Source organism: Phalacrocorax carbo, chromosome 3 (assembly GCF_963921805.1).
Source record: "Phalacrocorax carbo chromosome 3, bPhaCar2.1, whole genome shotgun sequence".
Lineage (NCBI taxonomy): Eukaryota > Metazoa > Chordata > Aves > Suliformes > Phalacrocoracidae > Phalacrocorax > Phalacrocorax carbo.
The window spans coordinates 22551732-22575149 of NC_087515.1; the positions used below are offsets into that span (position 1 = coordinate 22551732).

The 23418-nt window shown below is 39.6% G+C and overlaps 1 protein-coding gene and 1 long non-coding RNA gene across 4 annotated transcripts in view; one reads left to right on the top strand and one right to left on the bottom strand.

Annotated features, from left to right (window-relative positions):
• Nucleotides 1-1056: 1056 nt before the first annotated feature.
• Nucleotides 1057-10174, bottom strand: LOC135312472 (uncharacterized). The gene is made up of 3 exons (XR_010372015.1): nucleotides 9914-10174; nucleotides 8294-8379; nucleotides 1057-2758 (listed from the first exon to the last, which is right to left on the bottom strand). It is a non-coding gene; the product is annotated as an uncharacterized LOC135312472 (long non-coding RNA).
• The window catches only part of HAAO (3-hydroxyanthranilate 3,4-dioxygenase), a 37899-nt gene continuing 20307 nt past the window's right edge, over nucleotides 5827-23418 (top strand). For 2 of the 3 annotated variants that reach the window (XM_064446119.1, XM_064446120.1), the window contains exons 1-4: nucleotides 5827-6010; nucleotides 10263-10341; nucleotides 18684-18767; nucleotides 20449-20555. In XM_064446119.1, coding sequence (XP_064302189.1) covers nucleotides 5931-6010; nucleotides 10263-10341; nucleotides 18684-18767; nucleotides 20449-20555 — 350 coding nt within the window. In that variant the 5' untranslated portion in view covers nucleotides 5827-5930. The remainder of the gene's footprint in view (nucleotides 6011-10262; nucleotides 10342-18683; nucleotides 18768-20448; nucleotides 20556-23418) is intronic. The other variant, XM_064446118.1, reaches the window with a different exon arrangement.

Here is a 23418-nt window from a genome sequence, read left to right on the forward strand (position 1 = left end):
CGACAGAACCGCCCGCGCCCCGCGCTGGGCAGCGGCCCCGAGCTGCCCCGGTGCTCCGCCTCGGCCGCGCTCTCGCCGTTAACCAGCTAACAGCGGCGCGGAGAGAGGAGGGGAGGAGAGAGGCGGCGGCCGCTGCGCCCCTCAGGGGGGAGGGCGGCGCCCCCACGCTCGGGAGGGAGGCGGGCCGCTGCGGTGCCCGGGACAAAGCACGCCCGTAGGGGCGGCGACCCCCAGCGGCGGCAGCGGCTGTGGGGCGAGGCCGCCCCCCTCCGTCGCCTGAGGCGGGGCGGGGCAGGGCGCGCGGCCGGCCCCGCCCCGCCCCTTGCGCAGCCGCCGGCGGGGCGGCCCCGCGGCCGGGGCAGGTGCCGGCGGCGGGAGGCGGCGGGGCCGCTGCGACCTCGGGCCGGCCTTTGGTGACAAGCGGTGGCCTCCAGGTCAACGGGGCGCGTCCTCGCGCTAATTCACATCGGCGGGGAAACGTTGCGGCCGTGTGCCGTGCTCGGGTCCAAGCCAGAGAGAGAAGCAACTAGGTACTGCCAGGAAATGAAACTGTTGTCCCTGTAGCATCGCTAGCGGCGCGCTCTCGGGCTTTGCACTCCATTTGCTACCCCAGCGCCGTTGTGCGCAACATGAGGGATGCCCTGGCACTTCCAAAATGAGTAGTATGGGTTAAAAGGCATCATAAATAATTATTTTTGAATGATGTTTAATAGAAATAACAAAACATATTGTGGTTTATCACCTATGGATAATTCACTGAGGGCTTACTTTACCTCTGGGCTGACTTTATCTTACTTTACTGTAGTACAGGTACTTTAGTAAAGTACAGAGCATCCGTCACATCTACAGGTCCCAAACCCCTTGTTTCAATACCTGAAGTTTTTGTCTTGCTGTTTCCTAAAATTCAAGGATAGAATAAGGTTCTCTGATATGAAAATGCTGAATAGATCTAGAAGGCTGACATTACGTATACATAGAAACCCTACAGTGTATATATGATGTACTACACGCTTAGAAACAGTTACTAGAAGCAAGCACACAGCTTTATGCACCTGTTTATTGTTAAAGTATACCACTAACATGGATTTATTCTGCAGTCAGATCTGTCTTATCTTTAGGTGGCAGGAAGATGGTAAATATAATTGACATCAGCAGATATTTAAACCCAAGCAATGCTCCAACACTTTTACACAGTTAAGACCAAGACACACTCTGTCTTCTTCCACCCATGGTTAGGCATTGTCACCACACTGACTTTCCTAGAGGGCTCTCTTGGGTTACTGACATAAATACTAGAAAGCATTTTCCTTTCTACAGCTGCTTTGCTGTGCGCAACGCAACAAGCTCTGGGCATTTCATTACAGGGTGGATGGTTGGAGCGAGCGATGCCCAGCGCTGGGATTTCCGTGGCCTCTAAAAAGGAGCTGTAGGTGGCCCAGCAGCAGGTGACAGGCACTCAGCCAGTTTTAAGTGAAGAGCACTGATCTCCCAACTACTTTTGGCAGACTGCACGGCAGTTATGTGCTACTTCATTGCCTCCTCCCCCCACCTCTGATCCATAAATGAGCTGAAACCTTGTCAGAAAGTTTTGAACGGAGGCGAGGTGCTTCTCACTTGTCAAGAAAGTTGTTCTGCTGCTGGTGCTGTTACTGTGGGCATTACTTAGAATCTGTTTCAGTGGTATACACCATCGACAGGTGAAGCAAGGTGCAATTGCTGTATCTGACCGTTGATGAAGGTGGCTGGCATGGAGAAAAAGGGAAAACCGGCAGTTCGTGTCTTAGAGAAACTTTTCATCACCCCATAGGTTTAGTTGGCATACCAGAAAATGGCAGCTGCCTTATTACCATTAGCAGTGCATCATTACAGGAGAAAATAAAATATTCTATACCATGCAAAGATTGCTGTGAACATAATTTCATCCAAACAAGTGGTTTTTTGGCAAATACAAGAATGTCAAGAAGAATAAAAGCTGAAGCTGAGATCGTACAGACAAGCTCTTTATTGCAGATTTAACCGTAGAGTCAGGCAAGAGGGAGGGCTCAGTGAGTCTAATTTGGGGGTTTATATAGATGATACTCACCGCTTGTTGTATTTTAATCAGCCTTCTCATAAAAGTAACAGCAGTAATGGGGAAGATTCTAGCAGTTTTTGTGCTATGTGATACGCTTCATCTTATGTTTGCCCCCACAGAGACTGAGGCCCTTGATAGTATGTTTATGAATAGAGCAGAGAAATTTGCCCATGTGAATTAGTTTGTGGGAACTTAACTGCACTTGGGTTCAAGTAGTAGGTTTATTACTGATTTGAATTTTTGTTTTCAGCAACTATTTAGCGTTTTTTAATATTAAAAAAATTTCTTTTTTTAAAGGTACTTCATTTGTATTTGTTCTCAAAGAACAAACAGAAAAAGCACAGAATTGACCAAAAATAGGAAGTGTGTTCAACTAGATAAAAAAGATTATTTAGTCATATCTGTCTTCCTTTTTCCATTTCTTCACAATATTAAAAAAAAGCAGAAGTTAAAGCTGTTCTAATGCCACAGAAAGTCACTTGCTTACTGCTGCTTGGAGAATCTCCAGATTATCACTTTAGCATAGCTCTATTATTTTAACACCAATATAGATAAATCAGTCTCTGTATTGCACAAGGGCAGAAAGGCAAAGTTGAAATTACACTAAAAGGATTTTGTTCTCAGATTGCTACTGAATGCAAACCTCCCCTGGTGAAGATTTTTCAGGACACTTCTAAGCACCATCTGTGGAAAAAAAAACAAGGCTTAAGAGACAAATTTCACTATACTGTTTGCTTTGAAGACTAGAACGGGCAGGGCAGAGCAGGCAGCGTCCATGCTTGCTGGAATTATGGTCTGTTTCCCTCTCCCCTTCCCAGGGACTCTAAACCATTCTAGATCTTTATCATCAGTTCTGTAGGTGAAAAAAAAATAATATAGGGAATAACAGAAAAATGACCAAATCCTGGCCAATGAACCTGAATACCTCTTCTAACTAGAAACACAGTATTTAGCTTATGTGCTTTTTGTTAACATATGCTGCTTGCTGGACACCACCTAGTAAATTTAAGTCTCTAATAGGTCTGGTGGTTGAGGAAAGTAGAAAAATATAGTAGGTGCTGTCCTAAACTCAGTTTTTTCCACTACCACTTTTTTCCTGCACCCTCAATGCAAAAGATGGATTATTTTTGCGTAGCAGTTTTGTGCTCCAGTAGTCTTGCGTTTCTCTGGCAGCAAAAGCTGACAAAACAAGCCCTTACCTTTGCATAAAGGGAAGGAACTGAGCCAAAAGTGAAAGCAGAAACCCCAGCTGCTGGACCAGGCTTAGACGGATGTGAAGAGTCAGTACAAAGTAGACTAGCAAGAAAAATCCAGGCCCCCATCAGGTCACAAGGCATACATATTTACTTGAGTCTCACAGACTGCAACACTGGCTCTTTTCTTTGCCTCTCCAATGCACTTCACGGAAATAAGGTTCATGGCCCAGGCACTTCCAGGCCATGCAGACCATTTCTTAGCCCTCCTAAAAAAAAAAAAAAAGAAAAGGGGCAATGTTCCCTTATGCCTGTTATACTCGTGGAGGGGCCATTAACTGCATTATTCAAAACCTCTTGATTTCAGAAGGTTCCAGAAAATGCTACCCTGTGATAGTAACCTCAGCTTCATACTAATGGTGAATTTTATAAGTGAACTTCATTTGCTTCCTCCCTGAGTAGGTCTAGCTATCGCGTTTTCATGCCTCGCTCTAGCCACAAAATGGATTTGTCAGGCTGTGACTGAGACAGTTTTCTCTGCAGGTAATAGTACCTTGTACTCTGCCAGCAGAAAAAAGCAGAGAGCAGGGGTTAGAGTAGGGGTTGCGGACAATAGCCCTGCAGTTAAAACTGGCACATTAATGCTGTGGTGAAGGAGGCTTGGCTCTATCAGTTCCAGGATCTGTGGTTTTTCCTGCTGTGGCTTTGTACAATCTTTTGGTTTTCACACCCGGCAAACAGAGCCCTGCTCTGCAATACATGTTAGTAACGATGAGGTAGATCTTTACAAAACCACGGTCATTAAAATAGAACGTCTTCAGCGCTCCTGGTCCCACCAGGCTGGGTCACAATCCCTCTTTCCTTCGCAGCTAAATAGTGCACCAGCAGCCTACAGTACAAAAAGTGCTGAAATGTTCCCGGCTGTAGGTCCAAAACCAGGCCTAGTGGCTTTGGTATGCACTGGTGTCTCACCACAGCCACTCTGATGGTAGAAGTTTCATGTGCTAAATAATTAAAAAAAAAAACAAACCAACAAATGAAACAAACAAAACCCCACATTATTTGAGTGAAATAATTACTTTGGGCTTATTTCAGAGGAAATTTTTGCCAGTCCCATTGTGATTGTACTAATATAGCTGAACTGTAATCTTCATGTGGATCTTTTTTTCCCAAAATAAATCACAGAGAATCACAGAATCCCAGGTTGGAAGGGACCTCAGGGATCATCTAGTCCAATCTTTCTAGGAAGAGCAGAGTCTAAACAAGATGGCCCAGCACCCTGTCCAGACGACTCTTTTTTGGATCAGTTATGTAATTAGTTTAAACTAAGTTGCAAAGAAGTGATAGAGATGTAGGTAAATCAGAGTTGTCCTTACATATACAGGAATAAGAGTGTGGTATTAGTTCAAACCCACACTCCATTGCTTTTTTCCATTGCAAAAATTATAATGGTATAAGCTAAAGGACTCCCAAATTTGTACAGTCTCAGCACACTGACTCTTCGGTCCAGCAGCCGCATTGCTCATATGTGCAAGCCACGAGGATGTACCACTCACTTGTAAACAAATCATATTATACCCATACACATTCACCCACTAAGCACCATGTAGATACAATCAAGACTAAGCTACATCAAGACCAACTGAAAAACACTAAAATTTTGTAATGTCTTAGGGTTTTTTGTTTATGACCCCTTTAGTGTATTTCAAGTCTGAATATGAATGTTTATACAATTTCTTATTAAAAAATAGGGATGGCAGGGAACAGAGTGAGCAATCCTATAAGAACTATGTAGATGTTGAACTGAAACTAGTGAGGGAATGAATACTAATACAGATCTGGAATGCCTGATGGTTCTTAGTTTCTTGTTTGCCTGATAATTTGATGACAATAGGCTGCAGTTTCCCAAAGGGCATCACAGAACCGCGTTCAGCTCTCCAACAAGCCCTGCTATAACATTGGCAAAGAGTGGATCAAATTAAAATGAACACTTATGGACAACTGCTTTTGGTCTTACAGATGCAAGAGACATCTTTATTTTTGTTATCTAGCAGAAGAAGATCCCAATATTTTCAAACACACACACCCAAACATTCAGCCTAACAAGGTTAGGTGAGGTGGGAAAAGGAAATAGGGCTCTATTATCAATCCTGATACACCTATACATAGTTATGCGTGTATAAAAAAACTTTTTTACATATATTACATGTAATTAAAATTTGAGCAACTGCTCTCAACTTGCATGTAGCTTTGAAACCTGTTTCTATATTAGACTCGAAGGGTACACATACCCACATCTTGCCCGTTTTCCTAAACCTCAGTTTGTCTGTAACAAGGCAATTTCTATGGAGAGGTAACATACACACTCCCATCGATGCAGTAAAGAGAATTCAGAAACATTCTGCAAGCAGAATGAGTCTCTGAGGAAAATATATATTTTAAAAGCACTAGTCAATTATTAGCTAACCTGCTGGAGCGTTAGTACTCTTTATGAAGTAACCTTTGGCTGGTGGACCTGTCCCCTTTGACACTGAAACCCAAAAATACCTCTTCTACCAACCAATCCCCTGCGCTTTGGGGATGGAGTCACATGTGGTTTGCTCACGGAAAGAGCCCTCTGCAAACTCTAACATCTCTGTCAAAAGTTTAATAGCTGGTGGACCATGGAGCTTCTTGTAAACGTAAGAAAATGGATAGAAGAAAACAAAGCTGCCTTTTTGCCACCTGTATGCAATAAACTTATGTAAGTAAATGAAGATTTATTGTTTTTTTGTTTACTCCATTCTTAGGTATATAAATATTCTTAGCTATAAGAGGAAGCTGCTAAAATACATACACTGAAGATTAGTAAGGAACTGTAGTTCCTCTCAGAATGCAGTCAGAGTGCTGTTTCGAAGAACAGAAACTGAAATCTGTTTTGCAGTAACCCTGCAGAAGCTTGACTACAACTTGAATAGAAGATATTTGCCTCAACTGAAAGTCTTTTGTAGGCAGTTAGTCTGTGTTAAGGGAATTTCTGTCAGGCCCTGTGACAATAAACTCATAGAAGTCAGAGGAGATGGCATAACATCCACAAATGATAAGATTTATCTAACATTAGTGCTACCAAATTACAACCTGAAACAGCCACTAGAGCTGCTGAGAGTCATCCCACCATTGCAGAGGAGCCAAAGCTGCAGGAGCAATCAAAACCAGTGGGACATACCACTGAAAGTTAAAGGAAGGGCAGGGGCACTGGAGGAGCAGGTTTCCAGTGCATTTCCAGAACTCTCAAGTCAGGGTGAGACCCTCTGTTCAGCAGGAGGCTGAAGAGGCAGTGTTTCAGAGCGCTGACTGGCACCTTAGAGCTACAAACCATATTCTGAATGAGACAGCTAATATAAGAAAGAAGTGTGGACATTATGCAGTTATATAGCATGCATATTCTCAGTGTCAAAAGTCTCATTTGCTCATGCAAATGCCATTGTAAATGGTCCAACATGTTGTTACGTTCTAGTTATGATGTTAACAGGGATTTCTTTTGCCAGTGAAGTTGAGGGCAATATATTTTGTCCAAAACCCTATATACAGAAGGCTTTCATAAGAAAGGATTTTTTGTAAAGAGTGATGTAAACCCAGGTTTTATGAAGAAAATAAAAAAGCATTTTTCTTGCTTTTCTTTTTTTAAACCTTTTTTTTGCAATTTTAATCATTAAAAAAGCACCAGAGAATATGCCTCTTGCTCTACCCTGAAGTGCTGCCTCTAACCAAAAGCTGGATGGGCAGTACTGTAGTAGTGATACTAATTTCCATTCACAGGTTCAAGGGTTACTTTTCAAAGTAATGATTGCAAGACAAAAATAAGGTAAAGGGCACATCCTTACCGAGATGACTGTGTTGAAACTATAGTTGTATGCTTAACTGAGAAATTACGAAACTTGAATCACTACAACAGTTTCACAGTGGGAGAAAATGAGGAAGGTGTCTTTTCCTAATGAGTCTTTTCATTTTCAAAATGGGTTAAGGAAGCATTTTGTAAAGCATAGCCATTTCTAAAGCTTACCAATGATGGTGGTAAAATTTTAGAATTTTACATTATGGGGAATATTCATGGGTTTCTTTCTTCATCAGTAAAATGAACCTTTTTGTCATTACTGTACTGTTCTGCACACCCTACCAGCAGTTCTGTGTAGTCCTGAAGTAACCCTGGCATGTGACACATGTCCGAGGTGAGTCACATAGATCCGTAAATACTTGGCATTGACAAGTCTTCCCGATAAACACTGCAAGAAGCCACAGTGAAACAAGGAACAATTTTTGTAATAAAAATTGTATAGATTGAAAAAAAAAAAATCCATTTTCCAATGTAGCCTCAGCCTATGAAGGAGGAGAAGAAAGCTGCCTATTATATGGATTCTGAGTCTCTCACCACCTGCTTCTGGTGCTATCTAAATGTTTTCAGGATTTTCCAAGAAGTGACTAGTAGATCTCCAATATTTTTTTTCAAAAGGCTTTAATCCTTTACGTGCTGAATAGAGATGTATAGGGCAATTTTCTCTCTGCCTTCCACATCACTGGAAGGCAACCACATTTAAGTAACCAACGTTTAAGTAACAAATCAAAACACTTCAGTAATTTATGATCCTGTGTTTCAAGAGAGAATTAACAGTTAAAATCTAGGTCTTACAGAAAATCTGTAGGACTTTTTGAGTCTAAATTTATTATGACTTTCAAGCTTCTATTAAATTGTGTTCCGTACACTTGGGAGGATCAAAAGTTTTAAATACCTATTTGGGATTTCAAAACAGAGCCTCAATTCCTGAATCACTACCTGTTTAGAGTTTTACCAGAGTCAACAAAAGGCTACAATGTAAAAGCTGCAGTTTAAGTAGAGGTATTTTAATGACACTATCTTGCAAGTTTGAATGCTTTTTAACCTCAACAATAAGCAATTTTTGCAAAATCAGAACCCTTGACATGGCTGGTTTTTACAGGGTAGCTGTGGCACTTTTAAAGCTCTTCTCTGAGTTCAGAACGTGATACTTACCATAAGGAGACCTAACTGTGGTCATGGACTACCCGATTCTTCATGGTCTTGAGACTTTTTAAAAGGTTGCCTGCTGGTACCACTCACTTTATGTGATTAAGAAGAGAAATGTTAGAACACATAAAACTTAACAGGCACCTCATTCTAAAAATAGTGCAATCAAGTAATTTTCACACCCTTAAAACCCCTTTTGATACTCTGACTCTGCCAAAATGGCAGTCTTAACTGAAACTGCTTTCCTTCCTTAAGATTTTTCTTCTTAATGGAACTAGATTAATGAGACAGCTCTATTTAGCAGTATGGGCAAAAAATCCTATTGGAGTTCCTGTTCGTATTTGATAGCTGGGATTTTTTGATGGTGTCATTGTATAATTGTTAATGGTAGGAATGATTATCCCATGGTTGCCTGTTTATTATGTAAAGCACAGCTAAATCCATCAGGTAACAGAATTAAGATCTGCCAAACAAAAAGTTAAGCAACAATGATTTTTAGAGCAATATTTTCACTTTTAGTTATTGAACTAATAATGAAACTCTGTGGATTTCTGTAACAAATTAACTCATCTTAAAAGTAGGCCACAAGATACCCATAGATTGTCTGTCTCTTGTTTTATTCTCCAGGGTTGATTTTAATTTATTTCATTCATAATTAGCTGTGTTTTTACTGTCTTGGTCTTCCTGCCCTTCTTCAGTAGAAGGGTTCGTTGATCCAGGAGTATTACAGTGCATTCTTGAAAACAAATATTAAATCTGCGTAGTACAAATAGTTCTGGTTTCCATTCCTTATTTTAGGAGACGGGCACCAAGTCAAGTGCTATAATGTATACAGCTTCCTATGGTGAAAACAGTCAATTTAAGGATTGTAATCTAATTTAATTCTTTAGACTTTTATTTGACCAAAGACTTTATTGCAGTTACTTGTTATTTTTGCTTTATTAATCCCTACTATGTTGTTCATTATCATTTACATACTTTTCAAAGTGAACATGATAATAGTAGCAGATCAAATGTATGTGCTCAGCAGTTCAGAATAGCTTCTCTCAATTAAAGCTTACGAGGTGTTGACACAGAGGCACATCGTTCTGCCCCATGTTGCAGAAGAGCATGGCTCTGCTGCTTCGGTGTTACTGGGACCTCCTGTTAGCCCAGCTAGTGCCCAGAATCTCATCACTGAAAAGTAGAGGTCGACACCCCCACCCCCACCCTTCCGCAGCCCCCCGCCCCGTTCTCATATCAAAAAGAACTTAAGGACAAATTTTGGATCACAGCTAACAGGCCCTATTTACAGGTTTTTTTAAGCAAATGAAAACCTGCGACCTTACCTCTTTGTTAGCATAAGTGGACTGATAGATTATTGGGATATCTATGCTTTGCGCTAGCTGAGAGAAGAGCTCATTGGGGCTCTTAAAAGGGCAGAGTTAAGATAAAGAGCCTGAATCTCCTTTTCTGAATCTACCACAACCACAATGAAACCATTGTAAAGTTGTTCTACCTTAGCAAAAGCAGTATAAATAGAAGAGAAATTAGCTGATAATTCCTACCATCACTATCTCTATTAAATTCTACCAAAGGGAGAAAAAAGTGTGGTTTTACCTTTATTAACCTTAAAAAGTGTTTTACCTTTACAGAATCCTGATCTAACCAGCTCACATTGAAAAGGTATTTTCCTGTCGTTCCTGTCTCTGATGTAGCAATCTTTACAGTTCAAAGCTCTTTCCACAGTTGGTAAATGTCATTGTCCCTTTTTCATAGCTGGAGGCACTGAAACAGCAGGAGGCGGTAGGTGGTCACCCGCCAGGACAGCGGCAGAGCAGAGTGGTGCATCCGAGGTCTTTTGAGTTCTCCTGGATGCTGCTTGTCACTCAGTATTGTTTTGTTGACTCACTGTCCTCAAATAATTAAAAAAACTTATATGAAATAAAGAACACTGTGAGTGGAGGTAGCTTTAAAAAGTCATTTCCTTTTCTAGGCATCGTCATCAACTGAATGTGATGTTTGTTGGAGGGCCAAATGAAAGGAAGGATTATCACATTGAAGAAGGAGAAGAGGTAACCTATAGGTTGTTTATGCTTTGGTGTCTTAATTGATCGATAATGATTAAAATCCAGATACTTTTGAAGCTACAGCTACAGATTAGCAATGCCAGGTTCAGTGATGTTGTATTTATTAGATCTATTCAAAGACTTAAACAGAACCATACACCATCTGTGCATTTCCTTTGAAACAAGCACATGAGATCAGATCTATTTTGCTGTAATTCATTTCCAAGAGGAAACTAGAGAAAGCGTTCTGACACATGAAAATGTCTTATTTCAACATTTTGGAACAAAACTTTGGAAAGGTAACGATATTTTTAAAGTGATGTTTTGTTGCAGAAGATTGGTCTTATATTTCAAAACTAAACAAAATTCAAAAATCAAAATTAAATATTTTGACCACCTTGAAATTATATTTTTCTGGACTTTGTGAAATATATCAGCATTTTCAGCTTTCATTCAGGTTTGGAAGGTTGAAGAGTAGAGTCCCTAAGTATTTTTCATATCAGTCCCCTTCACTGCACTTCATCTGTATCAAAAGAAAGCCGTCCCACTGCTTTGATTCTGAGTAGCCATTGTGCCAAATACTGAATATAGGAAGAAAGAGTAGAAACCTATCAAAATTCTGCTTGGCCTGAGGACTCCTCTGAGTCACGCCTGGCTCTGAAGGAACCCTAGGGGAAAGGGGACACTACAGGCCTGGCAGTAAGGATTTCAGGACAGGAGAAAATTTGCCTTGCTTCCCAGAAGAGTAATCTAATTTCACATAATTCCAATAAAATTTGGCCACCCAATTTTAAGTAGCTTTGGAAACCTAAGCCTAAACTTTAAGGCAGAATTGAGTCAAGTTCAATAAAATGTTTTAAAAAGAAACAAAAATCTGTGTTTACTTATTACTGATTCGTTTCTCACAAAACGAACGCAACCATTTCACAACAGCCTTTATTTTCTGTTATAATTGCGCCATGCAGGTGTTTATAGTCATTATAACAGAAAAGCAGTTGCTACCTTATCACTGTCAGACTCCTGCCTGCTTTGTATTGCCACCACAGTCTCACATCCCACCCACGGCTGTGGGCACAGGCACCTCCAGTCACGTACCAGGTTACCCATCACGCTCAATTACATCCCTTCTAATCGGCGGCGCAGGGGGAGCTCTGGCAACACCCACGACCACGCTGGCAGGTTGCTTCAGCTGGGAAGGAGGCAAGCCAGGTCTCAGGGCAGTGCCTTTGAAGTGATTGCTGCTAACCAGAAGAATTTAGCATCCATCAGATATTTACACGGAAATTCCAGAGATGCTTAGCTGGAGAAAACAAAACGTAGTTTCGTTAACATTTTTATGTCCCTGGGAAAGGGACAATCACATCTGTACTACGACTGCTCAGAAAGCACTAAGAATATCTGACCTGTACACTGCTGATATGGCATATTGCTGAGTATTATATATTAGATTTAAAAAGAGTGAGTGAATTTTGTTATCAATGTCATGACATCAAGGCTTGGCAAAGCATAAAATGAAAGTATGTGAAGGTACATATGGAAGTTAATGATTCCAAATAATTTTTTTTCTGTAACTTAATCTTTCTGGTTTTATACAACTAATTTATTTTCTTTCTCTGAAGAATACATTAGAGCCATACACTAAGAGAGGAACATACAAAAACAAGCTGAAGTTTAACTGGTACAATAACCTGCACTACAATATTAAACAGATTGTAATTTTTTCCATTTCTTTATGATCTTGTCTCTCCCTCCATCTCCCAGTTCATACTGGATTATCTTTGGTCCCTGGCCCACTCCTGTGCTGTTTCATTTTTAAAAAATTTATCTCCTCCTCACCCTCCCTTAAAATGAAAGTTAGATTGATATAATTTACTTCATTTTTGTTTGTTTGTTTTACAGGATGTTCCTGTGTTTGAAAAGAATTTGGCCTACCTTTAATAAGCCTAAACCCATTGTATGACTTTCCAACAGTATAAAAAGTTAGCTGTATCTATAAAGGCATAATTATTATCAGTGTGCAACAGAATAGTAAATTATTGCTAATTCAACTGGATACAAGATTTTTTTAGGTATCAATACATACTCGTTTACATACCAAATTTTCCACAATTATTTGGCAACAAAATAGAAACGTAAAATTCCTATCAGATAGGAAAGTTGGCAATATACACACGAGAAGTATTATCATTTACATATCAGTTTAACATATAGGCCAATTTTGTCCAGTTTTATGGACGTACAATACAGTCATATGTTACATTTTACCACAGCTTTTCACCAGACACATTTGCATTTTCCTGTGATCAATTAAGCCTTTAGATCCATGTTTTTCATTAGAGAAGAATTGTGAGGCAGAGAGTGTCCTAGTAAAAGGACACATAGCTAAATTAGACTTGGGATTAAAAAAATAATAATTCAAAAATACATTCAGCTCATTATTTTGGCAGGTAAAAGGTCATTTAGATTTCTAAGTGACAATTCGAAAGACAAACTATATAGGTATACTGTTAACGGGCCAAATCATGAATGTGAAAACCCACAAATCCTTTATGCAAGTTTAGCTGATGCTATTCTACTAGATAATTCTGATAGCAAAGAAGTGTTGGTTTAGAAAAGAAAGTTAAATTTAGGAGTGTTTATCTCTGTTCACTCATTATTTTATGCCTGTTATCACACAGCTTATAGTATGTCCTGTGGCACAACTTGCGCTTGTCAGCCTACAGTTGACAGCAACAAGGGGTTCACATGCAGAGATGAGGGCTTAGGAGCATCCCTCTGCTGCCAAGCTCTTCTCTGCTGGTGCTGTTGATGTGCAGGTGTATCGGGAAGACCAACTGTGACTGGCTAATTATGAGAAAAACTGGAGGCTTGGTTTGGACTTTTTTCAAAGCCTTTTAGGATTGTCTCCTGAGCATTTGCTTAGGCTAAAAAGGCAGCTAGTTTCACACAACTTTTTTGCTCCTCTCAGCAAGCAGGAGTTGTATGTATGTAAGTTTTCTCTGTGCTATATCGCTTCCTTCTTAATTTTCTGCACACTACTTATTTGGCATCCTTCTGCACAGTAGTACTGCCTCATGCCTGAGACATTGTTTCCATTGGACAGGTTTTATAAGGAACCAAATCAAGCTGCACCTTACAAGAGATAAACCATTCACAGTCTTTGGCTTGACTTTACCACTATATCATATTCATTCTTTTCCCTATTTGTAATTGTTAATTTCCTCCCTGCTCCCTTCTCCATCAGAATAGAGTCAATGAACATCTACTCAGACATTCTCTGCCTCTAAATTAGCCACATTCTCAAAATGAAACTGAATTGCTTTGGGAAATGCACCTTCTGTTGAAACATGAGAAAAAACCTGCTGTGAGAACGCACCTATAGAGCTATATAGACCAAACGTTCTTAATATGCACTAAAAAGACAGTGTTTGTACTATATAGCTAGTTTTATGAGTTTTCACAGGAATTATTCCAGTCTACCTCACTTGTCAAGACAGTTTTGGATTACATGGACTAGTGACTAAATTCTTGTGTAGTCAACTTGATGAGACCACTGAAAGCTTCTGTGGTGGCCCTGACATGATGCTCAACCCCTCATGGCTACGGGGTAGCAGGTGCATTCCAAGTACCAGGGAATAGTCCTGGATGTACCTTTGCCTCTTGAACTTTTCAACATTCAGTAGCATTTGTGAGTTTCGGCATTGTAAAGCCTGAGGTGGGGGTGGGGCAGGGAACCCCTAGTCATTTTATAGATTCACCATGTAACTTAAAAACTGAAAGGGGGTATGTTTTGGAAGAAGTTAATGGCAGATAAAAACCATGATCATAACAAAGGTTAGCTATAGTAAAACCAAGTTCAGATTTTATTTGCTGCATTGCTTGTGCTGCTTCAACGCAAAGTGAGATATGCTAACAGCTAAGTCTAGAATCACAGAAGTAGTTAGGCTCCTACCTCTTTACCCACTTCAGTCCACCACTTAAACACAGTGATTCTCAACTAGATGACACGGATTTCTTAACAATTTATATTCTGATGTTGAGTCTACATAAAACAGTGCAGTTCCATGCAGAGAAATTCAAAACAGCCTTTCATCTACCACCTGCAACACATTTGCATTGGCACAATATTCTGCTCAGTTTTAAAAGCCCAGCTTCTCATTGCACTGTGTGTGTTTTACCCTAAGTTTCTGCACTCAACATCTAGGTTGTTTAACGTGGTTACAGCCACCGAAGTACTGATGCAACCTCACAGGTCAGAGCCCTTACACTGCAGCCCTAAAGAGGGCTCTCAGAACAGAAATTCCCTCTCCTTTGATCATGTTGGCCAATCTCTTCAGCTTCTTCTAGCATATTTACACAGTCTGACTGAGATGTAGTAACATTTTGCTCTGAAACACGATACAGATTTGAGGTCACATCTGCCACAGCTCATCTGAGTTTTCTAACCTGAGTTTGGGTTTTTCTTTTTCTCCCCCTCACACACACACCAGAAGTAAGACTTGGCTCCAGTTTCTGGAAAATTACCTGCTTAAATGAAGCCTGAACCCTTCCTTCTAGTGTGTGCTGCTCTCTAGGCAACATGCTTTTGAGAAACTCTTCCCTAGCAGCCCTTTGCATTATTGTATGGGGATACTGGATGCCTGAGGAGGGGAAACAAGGGCTAGGTGAGCATTCCAGCAGAAGGTATTGTGGTGCTTATCTCCCAAATAAAGCTAGGAAAACTAGGAAACTTGTGGCAAAGCAAGAGAAACTTTTTCGCTTCTTTACATTTAACCCCCCACACACATTTATCTGGTGAAAACTCTTTGAATATTTTAATATGAAACAAAGCTCCTTTTACAAAGTAATGAGAGTCATGATCCTTTTGCATCAGAAGGAGATTGTGTCTTCAGAAATAAGTTTGCTGTATAAAAACCCTTGGGATGAGTCTTAGCTAGTACTCGGGTTTCACAGATTAAATGTAAATGAGCAGAGGGGGGAAAAAAAAAACACCAACAACAAAAAAAACCCCAAACCCACAACATAGTTTTTTCTACCTTCCTCATCTCTTTGCCTCCTAGACTTCCAGTGGCTGAAAAACCTTGTGATGACAGAAGGAGAAAATTGTTTTTCTGTGTTCAAATAGATCAATCACCACCAAAGTCTGGAGAACATCCAGGCTCTACTCCCACATCAGAATTTGATTTGCTCCACAAATTAATTTAGTACTTAGCAATCTCACAAGCAATAGAAACCGGGATATGCCAAGTCAGAGCCTAATCCCAGAAGTGGCTAAGCTATCCCAAATTCCGCTTTCAGAAGCAGTCAATACTCAAAGTACACTGCAAATTGCAGGTATGTAGAGGTCTGTGAATAAGCTCTCAGCTACAAAAGCCCTCACAGAGCTCTGGGCTCCTACACCTAGGCAGAGCTTGATATCAAAGGTGGATGTAAATTAAGTTACATACATTGCTGTACATAAAATCGACTTGTTTTTTAATTGGCCGATGCAAACCGATTAGAAACACTGTGTTCTTCCCCTGCTACATACTCCCTTTGTTACTCTGCTAGAATACACGTACCTGGATGAAGGAGCAATACAATTCTCACCTCGTTTATATGGTGGGGATGATAGTGCTCTTTTCAAGGTGGTATCTACACTTCTACTACCCTGTTGAAATTAATTCCTGTCAAGACAAGTAGCTTCAGTGATGCTTCTGCTAAAGGGAACAGCGAACTCCCACCTCTCCGCATCTCCACCTGTTTTCTCCAGAAATGCCTGTGTAATTTATTTTATGAGTCTGCATAATTGAGTGAAATACCCATTTACAGACTTGACAATGATTCAGCACTGGTCATGCTGCCTTTCACTGCAGCTTAACACAACACTATCAGGTTTGAAGCTCGATCAAGAAGAGTGAAGCAGGCTAAGGAAGGAGGATGTAATTCTCCTACAGTAAGGTAAAGAGACTGCACTGACTTACTGTCTAACTATATACATTTTTGTGTATATACATACATATATATGTGTGTGTTTGTGTACCCCCCAACACACCAGTACTTCCTTAGTCAGGCCTTGATTCTTCCAGGAGATACTTAGGAAAAGGTTAGATTTGCCCAGAATGCAAAGCTCAGTCAGCATTTAGAAAAAAATAACATTCCAGCAAAAAGACAGTACAATACTGTATTGCCAAGCTGTCCTGTGAAATGGGCATGGACTGTAACTCACTGAGAAAACAGTTGACAGTTTTCTTGGTAAAAGTTCAGGGTGTAATATAAGCAAAGCAGTAGTATCAATAATTACTGCCACTTGTATTAGTCACCATTACATCAGATGGTTTATGGATAACAAGCGCTCAGACATTTTTTTAAAAAGTTTTGAAGAATAGACCATAATTTGTAGTGAAAGGTACTATTTAAATTCAGTCAGAAAAAACAGTTGCATTGGCAAAGTGTAACCCACCTCATTCCTCCTTTCCCATTGCAAAACAATTATTTTAATTCAAAATTCAGCATTCAGAATCTTTCCTTATGACTGTGATGCTCTGGATGGCTCCCTTCCCCACCCCAGTCTCTCATTACCAGAAAGTTGCTTAGCTATGTGATTCATGGTCACAAGTAGAATAAGCCTCTGCCTCTGTTGTTCTTTCCCTCTCATACATGTCCAGTACATGTGTTCAATAATAGCTCCCTCAGTAGTTGTAGGGAAGATAATGCTCCAAAGCTCAGCAATCCAAAAAGGATCTTTCAATTTCAGCATTACCAGGGCCATATTACCAATGACCTGTGTGATAATCCATCAGGATCTTAAGGTCTTAGATGAGTCTTTTTTGACGTGAAGGAGAGATCATTTCCCCACTCAAATCACTTTATGTTGTACAATGAGCAGTTAGCCTTGCCCAATGTGCTCTGTAATGAGGGCTACTATAGCATTTTATATGGTCATTCAATAACACCAAAGAAAATGACAGGAAAAGAACATGGGGAAATGGAGTGTAGGAAGGATAAGTAGCCTGGCACTGTGGCCACCTGGAAAAGAGTCATAATTTATCCATGGTGATGTCTCCGGCACATGGTGAACTTTTAACTCACGTAAGAGCTCTCAGTGTGAGCTCTTTTCCAGTACATCTTCAGGTCTCTCAACTGTTTCATTCCCTTGGCAGAGTATTTATTCTTCCTATGTTCATAAATGTGTTGCTTGAATTCTCAGGGGTATGTATTAATATTTTGAAATTGTTTTGGATGTAATCTTGATTCCAAACATTTATTAAACTTTTCCAATGTTGAAAAGGTTTAGTTTGGGGATTTTATATACTTCCGTGGTTTCTTCTTTCCCTTATTTATTTTCCATTTTGCTAAAATTGTAGTGAATTACTATAAATAAAATTATTTTCATTATAATTCTAAGTTTTAATCAGGTTTCAGACCTGATTTAGACAGACAATTTCAGCTGCACTAGCAAGTATATGAATTAATCTATTTGGTTTGTAGATATAGCAAACAGAACATGGAAAGCATTTAGAAGCTTGGCAGAGTGCGGCAGAAAATGAAAGTTGACTTTTTGGCATATTATTACTCTCTATTATATAAAACAAGGAAAAATGTTCCCATTAATCCGTGTCAGAGAGACCTGCTTACAGATCATAGCACAGTTCTGGCATGAAACATGAGGCTAGGTCTGAGCACCTCAGAGCCCCCACAAAGCTACTCTGAAAACAGAGCTGTGTAAAGGTCACTGAAGACAGAATTATGGGTTCAGTGGTTCTGTCCTTATACATGCTTTGAATATAATCCTTTTCTATACACAGTAGGAAGAGGAGCAGCTGTTGCCGGGCTTCAAGGGTATCCACAGAAATAAAGCAGAACAGCTTCCAAATGGGCAATTATTCCCATATGAGAAATCTCCATTGAAAATGAAAACACACACCCAAAAAACCTGTGCATGCATATCTGGAGCTTATTTGGAAAAGTGACATTTAATTTGACTGAATGTAACAGTTAAGACCCTGCTACATCTGAAGTGTAATTAACAGATGTCTGAACCATAACATCCCAGCCCTGGAAAGAGTAACTCCCAGGAGTAAACATAGCGCAGTGGAATTCCACTGGGTTCACAGAATAGCTCTATAAGCAGTTACAGACCTCTTAGATTGTCAGACATATGTAAGATAATGGAAATATTACATATTTAGTATAATTTTCAAAAGCAACAAAGGTTGAAAGTCTGTTATTCATTGTTAGGAAAAAAAATCTGTAATTATTTGTAATTACAGATTGAATGTATTTTTCCATGTATCCTTTATATACAGAATATGAAGTACAGAATGTTTTGGAGTAGTTGCCTTAATGTTATTTTCCTGTTCCTTCAGCTTTTTTACCAGGTTAAAGGAGATATGTGTTTGAAGATAATTGAAAATGGGAAACAAAAAGACATCGTCATCCAAGAAGGGGAGGTAAAACAGGGTTGTTTTTCTGTTACTGTTGTGCATAGGTATGTTAAATGAATATTCTGTGAAGTATTTAAAAATCCATTTATTCCTGCTGTGCAAGACACGGCATCAGGATAAAACAAACAAACAAACAAACAAACAAACAAACAACCTTCAATGCAATATAGCAAATCCCATGTGATTAACAGCAAACCACAATGCACTGTGTTCAACATTTTGTGACTTCAATAACAGATAAAAGTCTCTCTGGGAATCTGGGATACCCATTTAGATAGTCAGGAATATACTGAGAGGAGTTGCTATTCCCCTGCATGGCATGGAATCTGGCACGTGAATTCAAGTGGGTCAGTCTTTGATTTACACGTTGCCAGGTACATACTGCCCACTCACCCAAACACACCATTACCAAACTGCCTAGAACTTAGAAAGCTGAGAGATTTAGCTGTTTTCAGCCTTCTCTGGTGCTCACAACTAGCCTTCACAACCATCACAATATAAGAAGAGTTTCAAAAGAGCAATTTATGGATAAAATGTGTCCAGCTGCACTCAGTGTTTTTCCTTATAATAGTGGGCTTGCTAAAGTATAGGCTGCAGTGCTCTTAATGAGAGCATGACTAGATATTTTACTTGGTGTTACTACAAGTTATTACGTGCACTGCAACTGCCGTTCATTATTATTGTCACAAGGTTGAACTGCACGCAGTCTTTGAAAGGATTATTAGATCTAGTAGGGCCAGCCTTTAAAATAGAAGACATATATTAGACCTGATAGCTTGATGTCGTTAAAAGTATTATGACATTTTCAATGAAGAAACAGATTTATGTTTTCAAACCTATAGATGGTGAGATTCTGGTAATACACTTCACACTGGAGAAGTACATCCAGCTGAGATCTTAGTCTGTACCAGAAGCATTAATGAAAAGGAGCACTTAATATCCTTAGTGGGAAGACTGACACTAGTCCTGGTGAAGCACTATCATTAGCTCTGCTTTGCAGACAGAGAAATTGTGATGACTTGTCCAAACGTGGATAAGAAATCTGTAGCACTGAAGAACAGTACAGGCTTACCACCTTCCTACATATTCAGATAGCTGCTACTAAAAGGTTTATTCTCAAACCTCAGTAATAGACTTTTCCCAACCAAACGTTGCCTATTCACTTTGTCACTTGCGTGACTAAGTAGCCCCTCATAATTGTTCATTATTTCTGCAGAGGACAACACTCCTTATCATGCAATCACAGGTGCTCTCTGCGTTGGAGAGATACATGTGGTTGATTAGATTAGACATTTTCTTGAGCTGACAACAAACTTGCTTTCAATTGCCATTTCTACTACTCAGAAATTGCAGTAAATTTATAAATTCCAGATAAGTAATTGGTTAGCTTTTCATTTCAGTTGTGTCTAGCAATGATGATCAAACCAGAAGGAGAGCACCTGACTGCTGTAAAGGCAGTGCTGATTGCAGAGTCAACGGTCATCAGTCACTGAGGAAGCAAGAAACAGTATCTGCTGGGCTGTTGGTACCAAAGTGGGTGCAGCTGCAAAGGAGCCACACAGTGTCAACAAAGAGTAGGCGAAAAGTGGGGCAAGGAGCAGCAGATTTTGCAGATTGGGGGGCAGGGGAAGGGCAACACAGAGAACAAAAACTTCCTGACACTGATGCTTTCCATTTCTTTGAACAGATGTTCCTCCTACCTGCTAGGATACCTCATTCTCCTCAGAGATATGCAAACACTGTGGGTCTTGTGATTGAGAGGGAAAGATTAAAGACAGAAATTGATGGGCTCAGGTGAAGTATAAACTGTTGGCTAATCTGTTAGGATTTGTAACTAATTTCTCATGTCAGTACAATACTGTATTTTACTTTCCTGATAAATTATCAGATACACTGTGGTAATTTTGTACTAATTTTCTCCACACAGCCCTTTATCTATATACACATAGACAGACATCTCATTTAGCATTTGATTTAGTTAAAGAAGGCACATGTTGAGATGTCTTAAATGCATGTTGTGGTTATAGCTTTTTACTTATGTATTGTTTACTACTATTGCCCTAAGTTTTAAAATCTCAGAGCTCTGTAACAATACAAATCAAAAAAGATTTTTTTAGTAATTCTGACAGGCAGAACATTAATTTCTTTGTAGGCACTGAAAGCAAAAAGATGAAGAACAACTTTCTTGGCAAGTGTGTGGGAAGCTGGAAACAAAAGACAATTTTCTTAACACTAACCCCTCTACATGCTACATGTCTCTACCTAATTTTTACTGCCTTATGAGAACATCTTCAAAGAAATTAGATGTTTACTTTGTATTCTAGTGGGAGCAGGACTAGACCTTGTCCTGTGGTCATCCGGAATTCATAGGTCTAAAAAGGCAAATTATAGCAGTAATATTAGCTGAGTTAGCAAAGCTGTTTTGATATTAACAAGATACGACTGACCAAAGAGAGTTTACACCTATTGATGTAATTTATAAAGATTTAAAACTGCATTAATAACTGTAACATATTGTTTCTGTCCTTTTGCCTACAGTTTTGATTGTTGCATGGGCAGTGTCACAGCAGGAAGATTGCGAATACGCAGAGCTAGAAAGATATACTTTTTCATTCAAACAAAAAAGGCTAAAGAAAGAAATAAGAAACTAAGAAAGGAACTATTAAAAAAAACACCCCACACCCTATTGGTTTCCAAGCTAAAGACAAATCCAGTACATTTAAAATGTTGTTCATCTACACACTTGTCACTTCTTTTTTCTCCTTCATTGCAGGTCTGTAGATCATGAGCACTTATATTATTAAAAAGATATTTTGAGCTAGAAACAATTGTCCAGTGATTCAGAGAATGTTCAATTTATAACAAAGGAACATAAGTAGCTTTAGATAACTTTAAGTAAATAACCTACCTTGTACTTGAAGTCTGTGAATGGTATGAGTTGGAGAGATGCTGAATGCCTTCTAGAGATCCCAGATCTAGAGATCTGCACTCCAATATAGTCATGCTCTTGTGGAGAAATTAAACTAAAAGCTACCATATGTTTTGCAGGTGGAAAAATAATTCAATTAACAAAACACTCTTAATTGAAAATATCTAATCAGGTGCCTGAAAATAAATCACTTATAGGTTATTAGTGCCCTTGTTTTCACACTGACATGATGAACAAAGGCACCTGAAGTTTTGGAAGCAAACAATGATGTCATACTTTTGAACCTACGTTGTCTCTCTATGTGCTCCTGGGAAAGATGAGGATTTACAACTAGAACTTCTAATCTTCTCAAACTTTTTTCACTCCCAGCCACCTGCAGCAAAGACTGTACAAGAGGAAGTCATAAAAACATTGAAGTATGCTGACTCAAGGTCTAATACTATGTTACTGTTCCATTATTTATTGTGCCTACAAGCCTCAGTCGTAAATCAGAGCCCCCAGCATGCTGATTATTGTACAAGTGAAGAATAAGTAGCCTGCCCCAGTGTTTCAGCCTAAGTAATGGTTACATGCTTTGTACTGTAAGAAAAATGAACTAGCTAATCTTAATCCTATGGCAAACAAGTACAGAAACAACTAAGTTTGATGTTAGTTACATGGTTGGATTCTTCAACACCTAGTGAAGTGCAAAGTCCTTCCCAGGTGCAAGGCCTCTTCCCAGTTGAGATGTTTGTAACATCTCTTTCTCTGTAGATTCTGTGTTCAGAATTTGTGCTTGTAGCACAGCTTTTTCCATATTGGAGGTATTAGTAACATTACTCTCTTCTGAGTAACCCATTTTTGCAAAACTTGAGGAGCTGAGAAGCTCTTAGAAAGTTTCTGGACAGTACTTATCTAGATAGAGAAGACAGACATGAATACACAAACATGCATAGTATAATTATGTAAGCCTTGTTTTCCTCTACAAACACACATTCCAGTGACTTTAACCCAAAGGACACATAGGACCTATTTACAATCAGTTGCAATATGAGTGACTGTACTGGAACACCACTCCCTTGCCAGTCCATGCAGTCTTTTGTAGATCTGTAGGTAAATTCTGTATTTGCCATTCCGCAGATTATAGCGCCCTTGACCTGATGATCTCAGAACAATTTATTTATTTAAGACATAAAGTAATGCAAGTGAAGCACTAAATTCCTCTTCAGAGGGGCAAGCTAAAAAACACTCCCCAAATTTACGCAGGTGACAATCACCTAGTTTTTGAAAAAAAGTCCATAAGCCACCTTGTTTTCTTATTAGTCCATGCATGGGCAGTAAATAAGCTGACTCAAATATGAGCATTTATCTCATAGCTGCATGGAAGTAGTTACTGGAGTAGTTACTGGAAATGGTATTTGGCAACAGTTAGTTTTGCAGTAACTACATCCAAAGTGGGAGTTATTGATCCCAAGGGAGTATGGCACCAGTAATTTCCAGGATTGAATCTGGAAAGTTTGCTAAAGAAATTTGGTGACTTAGCTGTGGTTGATCAGCAGAACTACAGGCCCTCCATAGAAGTTTGAGCACCCCATCCACTGAGTCAGCTAACCAGGGAAACAGAGAACTTCCCCAAATAACCATTCTTCAGAATAAAGTACACCAGGCTTGAGAATAACACACTCTTGCACAACATCAGGTAGCTATTTTCTTGAAAAGACTGAAACTGCCTGATCTGTTAGTTAATAA